At 38.3% G+C, this 10,358-nt stretch overlaps 1 protein-coding gene across 1 annotated transcript in view; it reads left to right on the forward strand.

Annotated features, from left to right (window-relative positions):
• The first annotated feature begins 1,246 nt into the window (after positions 1–1,246).
• Positions 1,247–10,358, forward strand: part of LOC107101520 (glucose-6-phosphate translocase-like) — a 21,791-nt gene continuing 12,679 nt past the window's right edge. Inside the window, exons 1-3 of the mRNA XM_015400466.1 lie at positions 1,247–1,364; positions 3,177–3,573; positions 5,404–5,636. Coding sequence (XP_015255952.1) covers positions 3,426–3,573; positions 5,404–5,636 — 381 coding nt within the window. The 5' untranslated portion in view covers positions 1,247–1,364; positions 3,177–3,425. The remainder of the gene's footprint in view (positions 1,365–3,176; positions 3,574–5,403; positions 5,637–10,358) is intronic.

A 10,358-nucleotide genomic window follows, 5' to 3' on the forward strand; every position in this document is an offset into this window, starting at 1 on the left:
TGGTACTCCCTAGTTAGACCAGTTGCAATGTAAACAATCTATGCACTACAGCTTCGAACAACGATCTCATTTTCAGGGGTACTTAAGACTTTTAAAATACAGATAAATTAATCACTTTGATACACACTGGCTGTTTCATAGCATAGGTAGGTTACTTTAACTTATAGTAAAAAAAAAAGGCACATTGCATAGTCATAATGAAGTCTATAAATCATGTAATATAACATTATACAAATCAATCACAATAAAATTGTGTTAATGAAGCACAATAATACAGATTTGCCAAAAGTGCTAAATAGATTATGTACATCTAATATACGTGTATTTATTAGATTGTTTTACGGTAATTACATCTTATTCAATGCAATTCAGTTCAGTTTATTTATATAGCGCCAATTAAACACATGTCATCTGAAGGCACGTTACAGTTCAACCAGATCATCCAGTCAAACTGATTCAAGGTTTTCTATCTAAAGAAAACCAGTTGATTGCATTGACTCATTGACTTAAAGGCAATCCCTCACACTAAGCATGCTTGTAGCGACAGTGGAGAGGAAAAACTCCCTCCAGCAGAACCAGGCTCAGTGTGAGCGGCCATCTGCTGAGGCCAACTGGGGTTCAAAGAGACAGAAGCAGAGATACAAAAGGCAACTGTAAAAGGCGGCCCCGTCCAGGAAACACAAGAGCTCCGAGCCAGCTCCCATGTCAAGGGAAGGAAGAGAACACATCTAGCACACTAAAAAACAGGCTGATCCCAAATATCTATAAATAAAGGTTTTGATAGCAGCAGCACAACTCATATTTCTCTCCAGGATGGTGTCACAGCCAAACAGGGAAAAAAAAAAAATATATATATATATATCAATGGAGATCAATTGAAAGTGGTGAACTCAACCACATGGTGGCGGTAGAGGACAGAAGATGTATACAGATGCTGACTGACTAGATTGCTCGCATAAAGGCTGATTTAGTTCCAAAGAAATTGTGTTTACCATTCTGAATTTCTACACTGGTTTAAAAACAATATAATAAAACACCCAAGATAAGGAAAATACATAAATATATATTGTGGTATTTTCGTGTAAAAGTAATATTTGTGGTGCTCAATATATTTAAGTGATTTTTCTTAAATCAAAAACAAAAAATATGTTAGACTTTCGAAAACGCCTATTTGTAAAAATCTGACTGCAGCAATGATGATTTTGCTAAATAGTATTCTATTGCTTTAGTTTTGCCACTTCCAACATGGCGGGCGCGCTGACGCACAGCAACAGCGAGGTCTTCGAGATCCCTGAGCTGCAGATTGGTGAGCGCGCGCCGTTCGTGCAGCCTGTATATGGGGCGACCCAGAGCCGTGGATGAAGGTAAGGACGAAGTAATGAGTGTCTGTCGGCCATCTGCTCCATGAGGGGGCGGCGTCCATTTCTGCGGCGATGCGTTGGGATTTGTATGCTAAACATTTAGGCCTAGAGACTCAGAGGGAGAACGAAAACACGGATTTAATTGTTGTCCCGCTAGAACATACAAACATACACAAAATACTGCTTGAAATAACGCGTTTCCTGTCATTTACGGCTCACATTGGTTCAATATTTGATTTAAAGGGTGTTTTTTATGAACACAGTGTTATAATGAATCCTTATTAATGCGATGTGACATTGTTCTGTCCGCTACAAACCAGTTAAAGGAACAGTTCGTCTTTTTTATCCGACCTACCCATGGGTGGTTCTATGCAGGGGCCAACGGGGACTAGTGCCCCTGTAAATTATGTCCTGGCCCCTGTTACGGCCCCTATGCTGAAGACATGATACTCAGAGAAAATACAATGATGATATGCGCTGGAACAATGTTGCAAACTCCCTGAAGAATAAAAAAAAAGGGACACTTTATGTGCGTGCCAGCTGACCCCATTGCCTTTACCCCTCCTGGCATGGTGATTTTCTTTTAGCCCCTCTTTGTGTGTAAAATAATTTTTTTTTCAACAATTTGACTCAAATCTGCATAGAATTAGATGCATATTTGTGAGTGAAATGAACACACGGAAAACAAATTATTATCCAGCAATTCACTTTAATACAAAATAAACTTTACTCAGTAAAATAAGTGTCGTACACATGTAAAAATGAATATATAGCTATAAATAAATAGTGCAAATTTTTGGTGCAGCTGCAAACTTGTCAACATATTTGTGCCTGAAATGCAACGACTTTAGGCTACAGTTGTAAAACAAAAACAAAATATTACCTCAATGCCACATTATGTGGCAATAGCCTACTTTTTCCACATGTATTTCCTCTGAGGTTTTAGCTTTAGCTTAGCTTTTTTACTCTCACAGTAATACGGGACAAATTGCGTTCCTTTTCCACTAAATATGGGACAAGTACTTCTATTTCTAAATACGGAGCAATTTCCATTTTTTCAGGCGAAGGTTGGCAACCCTAGCTGGAACAGACATGGATACTGAAAGGTCCTTTGGATCTGTTTCATTTTTGGTTTTATTCTTTTTTACTAATTATTTAAAAACAATAAGGTGATAGCTTCCGTGGTATTGAGATAGTATCCCAGTTTTCATGTGCTGAATGTTTTTTCTTTCAAAACAAATTAAAAAAGCAAAATTTACAGCTGAATTTATCAGTTTTTCCTCAAGTATTTAATTCAGATTTGATAGAAAACTTTCATTTTAACTTCAATTAAGTCAAAATATTTAAAATTCCTAAATTCTGAATCGTATATTGATCTAGAAATTTAATTAAACTTAATTGAATAGAAATTTCACTTTATGCAGCTCTATTACTATATTTGAATCCCTTGCTCTGTTTTTTTTTATTTCATGCTTTTCTGGGCCCCCATGAAAACACACTGGCCCCCTCCTGGCCCCCTGGTACATTTGGTCTAGAACCGCCACTGGACCTTCCCATTCTCAGCTTCAGTTTTTTTTTAACTAGAAACCTGCTTTATAATTCAAAAGCTAAAAACATGGAGAATTTAATTGACTCTTTTTAATACCTTCATAATGTCTTTTCAACATCAACCTATTTAAATATTGCTCATTTACCCTTTAAAGCAGTTTTTTTTTCTTTCTAACTGTAGAGATCATTTTATATCTGCTGTTCTGAAGCCCTGCTCAGTGTTGCTCCGACCTGCTGAAGTCATGTTTGGTATGCTCTCATTTTCAGGCCGGTGTGAGGTTTCCCTCCTCTGTCCTTCCTTCTGCTGTACAAGCAGCGCTCCTGCACACATACAGAGCTTCAAGGCTGCAGGAAGTTCTGCTCAGGAAAACCCTCCACCTTGACCGCTTGACTGATGCTACAGTTTGCCTCTTTGTATTTCGCTTGCTGTGACCTTAAGGCCAGAGGACCCAAATATAGGACTCCATTGAAGAAAAGGCTTTGAATATATTACCTTTTGATCAGTTTACTGTGATCATGGCGGCCACAGGTTATGGTTACTACCGTGTAGTCATCTTTCTCTGCATGTTCACCGGCTACTCGCTGTATTTCTTCAACAGGAAGACGTTCTCTTTTGTAATGCCCTCCGTGATGGAGGAGATAGAACTGGACAAAGACGACTTGGGTAAGAACTAAATATTGCTTGTAGTTTTGAAGTATTCGTATTTTGCTTTTTATTTGTTAAAAATACTTTGTAATGGCTACTCAGGTACTGAATTATTAATATCTTTTAACATCTAATTGCAATCAGACAGAGACTTTTGTACAAATTATGTTTCTATATTTAGCGACTTTTTAAACCCCTCTAGCACTTTTATTACAACAAAAGTTCCTGGCGCCAAATCTATTAACTTTTTCTGTTACTGGAGACTTTGGCGACAACATATAAAAGCACCGATTTCTGCACTCCAGAGCAAGGAGATTGGTAACCCCGCCATCTGCTCTCCTTTATCTTGTCTACTGTTATGATTCATGCAGCTATTATTTCATACAAATGAAAAATAGAGAACAGATAAGCAGATCATGGCTTGTTTGCAGGGAAAAGAAGTGCTGGGTTATTTACTTTTGCTGTCGCGTTTTTGGAAACACAGGAAGGAGCAGTCATCTAAGTTCAAATGGGCTTAGTGATTGGAAATCTTTAACTCCTTTGGATAAACCTTAAAAGTCAGCTGAGCGAGAAAAGGGACAAGAAGAGAGGGAATAAGTAGAACCAATAATGTATTCTATAGAAAAAAATATTTATCTGTATAATGGGTCTGTTTTTATGTGTTGTCTTCTCAATTCAGAGGGCCCCATACCTGTGTTTGCCTAGGGGCCCAAATTTCCTAAATCCTCCCCTGGGTTATGTTCATATATCAGGGAAAGATAATGAATTTCCAGTTTTAATATCTACTGATTACCGTATTTTCTCCTGACTTACGAATAGCTCCACTTAATCGTGGTCGGTATAGGAACCAAAAAATGTACTCAAGTAAGATAAAAGTTTTTTTTCTAAAGATTACTCAAATAAATGTAATGGAGTAAATGTAAACCCTGAGTATAAACTGGGAGGAAGATGCTGTCAGTTAATGCATTTATAGAACATAAATGTTAGTTTTTGATGCTGTAAATAAACAGGAAAACTCTATTTATACTTGGGAATATTTGCCCTCCTGAACATTTAGACATTTTGATTGCTTTATATAGTAGACTGTTGGCATTTATTTAAATATCTGCTTTCAGATAATATACATGCCTTTTCTGATTGACTTAAACTATCCTTAATGATCATTGTAATACACATTAGATTTCAGTGACCAAGATCATGAAAATCAGGGTCAGTTTTAGGGAAAAATTGTGGAAATATTGATGAATTGCTGTCAGTATTTTTATTCCATCCCTCCATCAGGGCCTTTGAGCCAGCAGCCTATGGGAGAAAGGCAGAGTAAACCCTGGAATGGTCGCCAGTCCATCGCAGGGCAACATAGACACACAGCTAGACACACTCATACCTAAGGTCAAATTAAGAGACACTGGTTCCATGCAGTAAGATCTGAGAGCAGGACCTTCTTGCTGCAAGGCAACAGTCCTTTGAACTGTGCAGCCTAAGTGATCTTGTTATGATCCAAAATTTTAATTTAACGGTTAAATATTTTCATTAGATGGAGAACAAGCTGCTACTTATCTCTTGGAAAATGTCTGCTAAAGGAAGCAAGGCAATGTTAAAGCGAAGTATGAAGAAGAGGGTTGCTACAGTCTTTTTGACCAATGCTATATGACATTTAGTTTAATTACTGTTCAGCAGTAAATGCATCAATATGTGATAATGACCTCTTTGGGAGCAATTATTTTTTTTGTACCAAAGTTAACAGCAGGTCAGTTGTTGTAAAATCTTTAGTTTATTTCTGTTCTCAGCTGTGAAGAAGTGCAGATAGTTAAATGCAAATGTATTGTGTTTTTGTAACTGTTTTTCCAGGTCTGATCACCAGCAGTCAGACCATGGCCTATGCCATCAGTAAGTTCATCAGCGGCGTACTGTCGGATCAGATCAGCGCCCGCTGGCTTTTCTCCATCGGCCTCTTTTTAGTAGGAGGCATCAACATAGTCTTTTCTTGGTCTTCAACGGTGTCCATGTTCTCGCTGCTCTGGTTCATCAACGGCCTGGGACAGGGCTGTGGCTGGCCCCCATGTGGAAAGGTCCTGCGGAAGGTAAGGTTACCCTTCCTGTCACTCCATAAATCCCAGATCTGAAAGCCATTAGCAAGATTTATTTTAAGGTGTTTTTTTTTCACATTTAGAAAACAAAAATTAAGGAGATGTTAAAAATAAACTCAGAAGTAAAATGTAACATCAAATCAAAGGTAAACTTTGTCATAACACTGCTAATGGATATGCACATGTTTTGGTGTGCAAGTAGCTTGGATTTTTTCTACACAAAACTTTAGAGGGTATAAGTAGAGATGCATCAGTCAATCAACATGTGTCTAGAATGTTAACATTTACCCATATGCATTTAGACACATTGCAATAGAAGTTGATCAAGGTTAGAGACAGAGGGTGCCATGTTTCTGCCTCTTTTATCACACTTTAACATCTTAGATCATCAACCAAAGTGTATGAGATAAAGACAGACATTTATTAAGGCAAAAATATTTACATCAAACCAGCTTAGTCTGATGTAAATATAGACTTTCCCCTTAAACCTAATGTGGCGTTAATGTTGGGGCGACACCCACTACCTTAAAGGCACACTATGCAACATTTTTCAGTTAATGTGTTCCATAACGTTTTGGATAATTAAATGAGTCATTTCAGGTCAAACAAAGGTTTTCTCGGCCGCCCTGGTGGTCTGTAGGGGAAATACCGTACTTGCAAATGCGAGAACTGCTACACGTCCCCAGTGAAAGGAATGCTCGTTGCTAGCGCAGTGGCGATATTTGTGCAGTTATCATGGCGGAACCAGCGAGAATTTTCAAACTCGAAAGTTGGAAAAAAATAGTCACTTACCGCAGTAGACATGGTGATTCGTTGCGTTCGCCTCTCTGCTAAGCTAAAAAAAAACGCGCCTGGCTTGACGGAGAAACAAGGAGAACAGCTGAGCATATTTACGACAGTGCACTTTTGCTTTCGCCCTCTGGGGGGAGCCTTGCTGGAAAATCAACACCGGTTTTTATAGTATAACTTTAAGCGTTTGCAGTCTGAACACAAATAGTTTGTTTAGGTCATACTAAAGTATTTAAAATAGATTCAACTCCAGAGTTTGACTCGACCATCCAAAAACCTTCATTTTGTTCTGTTTTGAGCTGTCACTAGTTTTTTTTTTTTTCTTCAAATTTTCTAGTAAAGTTAAGAATGAAACCAGCCTGAAAGCATCACATGACTATCACCATGTTTAAGGGCTGGCATGATGTTCCATTTCTTAAATTATGTCCTTCTTCTACGATAGATCTAATGGACATAAAAACTCCAGAGGCTTTCAGTTGTTTTCTTCTTTTGCTAAATGTTGCACAAGTAGTTGTAGGGTAGTTGTGGCCTAGTGGTTAGGGCATTGTGCTTGGAATCCAGATGTTCTGACTTCAAGCCCTAGTCCCACAGATTAGCTAACCGAAGATTAGAGATGAAGCTACTAAAATCAGAATAAAGTTTGAAGAAATAATGCAGAATTGGAATGTACAAGAATAATCTAGCAGAATGATGAAAAGTGGTCTTTAAGTCCTCAAACAGTATAAGCCTATAGCAGCATGACCTTTGTGATAGCTGGGGATACCCTGAGACACTATCATCATAAGATTTATCAAAAACGTAAAGTAAGTTTTAAGGAAAGTTTCAAGCTTAGTAATGATTGTTCTCTTTTCGTTTATTTAGTTTTGAAGTAATTCTGGTGGGCTGGCCCCTCATGGCTAGGTTAACTAGAGGGGAATATATCCCCATGAGTAAATGGCAGATTATACTTCTGCAACCGCACACATCAAATGTTGCTTGGGTCTGGTCATGAACCAGTTTTGCTGGTATGCTTCTGCACCGTCGTTCTGGAATTTCTAGGGACGCACAGCAGTTTCCCATCAAAGCGCAAGGGGGAGCCTATTCGAGAACTTGCGTGAACTTCGGTGGCGCGGGCGGTAGTGTTTATCTTCCAAAACAACAATGGATATAATGGTCATGGAGATGGATCTAGAGTTGATAGACATCGAAGAGGAACACGTTCTGTTAATGGAGTTGGCAAAAAGACCGATTAAACTTTCGTCGTAGTTGTGCTTTGTTGTTGTTCCTCCGTTTTTAAAAATGACGCGCTCTGCACTGAATCGAGAAGGACGACCACACAGACAGCCAGAAAGGCATACCAAGGTCTGCGAACTTCCGCTTGAGGTCTGCACGGGTTTGCAACTCTCCGATGTGTAGTCAGGATTTTAACTCCTGCACGACAACGGATGCAGAACCTCTGTGCAGGGGGAGTGGTCGCACACAGAGACAGATTTGAAGCTTGCAGAGGCAATGCGTCAGAAGCATAAATTGGCCTTAATTCTCACTGTGGCTCACTGGAGACCTACAGCTGTGGAGATGACTTTGTAATTTCACAGACTGATCAATTGCAATAAGCTTATTTCCATTGCAGAGACTTTTGGGCACTACCTGGTATTTTGAGAACATTCCACTTGCAGCGTTTTCAATCAACTGCAGCTGTCTGATGGACTTTTTAGGCAAAACTGTGAAGACACTGCTGCAGTAATCAGTTCTACTGAAGATAAATGCATTAATGAGTTTTTCTAAATCCTTTATTCCTGGAGATGTTCTTCAGGTGATAAAACCCGTACTAACGTACTAACAGACCATTAGCCGTAATCAGTGGTTTCTAGTTGTAGTAGCTAAAGATTCAAGCTAACTCTGGATCTCTCCTTTATTCAGAAGATTATTATTTCAGTTTTGCTTTTATTCAGTTGGAGAAAATGACGGCTCATCCACGTATTGATCTGTTCTAAGCATCTAGCCAGTGATAGCATTCTAGATCCAGAATAACAATCAGAATATACAGAATAGACTTGACATCAGAATATATATTTCTAGTAGTAGAAGTTTCATTACAGATATCAACTACTAGAATTGTAATAATGCCTACACAGAATTCAGTTATAGAAACTTACAAGCATGTTTTGGCTAACTTGTTACAGTATAAGAGGGCTCCATTTTATCTTAAAATAGACAAGTTGGCTCGCCATATTTCTTTCATAGAAAGTATTATGGCATTGCACCTAGTCACAATTACAATAAAAATATCATTAATTACATTTACATTACATTTATGTCAGGAGAAAACTGCTTTTCATCTAAAATAAAAATGTTAGAAGTAAAAAAACAGCTTTAGTGCTTTCTATAATAGAAATATGGCTAATCAACTTATCTAGAATGTTTGTTTTAGATGGGACGAATGTCATTTTGGATAGCCGTAAGTATACGCTTAATACAGATGAATGGGGAAAGAGACATCATTTGTACTAGAAAGAGTTTTATTCATGGTATCTGAAATACATATTTAGTCAAGCTAATAAATGTTAGGAAAGAAACGGCCTGCCTTAAGACCCTTGGTTTATTCTCTTCAAACTTCTGAATGGAAAATATCTTGTTTCTTATGTCTCTTCAAGGTTTGTGTAAAGATATCTCTATAGTTTAACCTATGGATGCAAACTTGATAAGTACATAGTATTAAGCTTGCAGACTGCTTATGATGCCAGCTGTCTGTCCAGAGTCGCCACCTGCTGATAAATGCACGTTTGGAGTCAACAGACTGTTAATTGTGGATTATATTTGGAGGGACTGTGGCCGTGAGGCACGAAGCAGCACTGACCTTTAGAACCAAGGCAGCTGCGTTCGGTTTGGGCTGATCTCAGCCACCTGTATGAAGTGTTGATTGTCCGGGACAAGAGCAGGAAAGGCAGCAGCAGTTTGAGAAATTAAAGGATTACCTAATAATCTTTTAAGGTCTCCTCTATAAATAGCTTTGGGATTTGCTCCAAGTATATTTTAACTCTTGAAGTTCTGAATTATATTTACTAATTTTACTGTTTTTCTTTTAAGAGAACTAATTGATCCTTAGATAAGAAACCACCTCCAGCTTTAAAGAGCTGCCTGAAGCAGTGGTTGAACTAGAAGAAGAAAAAGGTGTTGGCATGTGTTCAGTGGGTGGCGGGGGTCGGATTACAGGACAGAGTATTTATAGATGATTCTAAGTAGATCTCCACAAAAGAAAAGCAAATTTGCTAAAAAGACATCTTACCCCTCCCACTGAAAAGAAAATGTATTTAACAGCTCTAAACCTGCTGCACAGCTGGGTTTAAGTTAACAATATAGATTAACATGGTGTTAAGTTAATCTATGGCTACCGTAGCTGTATGTCCAGTGGATTCTCAGGTTACTAATGCTCTGCTGGGTACGTGGTTTAATGGCTGCCTTCATCTGAATCACAGCCTGGGGGCATATCGCTTCTCTTTGATTCTGCTGTTTCTCAGTGAGCATAAAAAAAAAAAAATGTTTTTAGAGTGAAACTGTTAAAAAAAAAACGTATGATTATAACAACGCAGGTTAGGGCACGGCTTGGCTCTGGCATCTGCACTTTTCTGCAGTTTAAAGGTCAGCTCTATTGAATGTGATTAATTGCTTAGTGATGTCATTTCAGGCTCAATCCTGGATTTTTAGTGTCAGGAACAAGATTTTCTTTAATGGTTTATGTTCTACGGCAAATTAATTCATAAACGTAACCATAACATAAACCCATCGTGTTTGACCTTAACTAGGGATGCACGATATAATCGGCCCCCTATCTGTATCGGCCTTAAAACTGAATATCGAACATCGGCCACCCCACCGATATTTAACCCGATATTTGATCAGCTTCTGAGTTTCTAAAGTCTAAAAAAAGAAAAAATACTACTTCTTCTT

Source organism: Cyprinodon variegatus, unplaced genomic scaffold (genome assembly GCF_000732505.1).
Source record: "Cyprinodon variegatus isolate N-32 unplaced genomic scaffold, C_variegatus-1.0 Scaffold1108, whole genome shotgun sequence".
Lineage (NCBI taxonomy): Eukaryota > Metazoa > Chordata > Actinopteri > Cyprinodontiformes > Cyprinodontidae > Cyprinodon > Cyprinodon variegatus.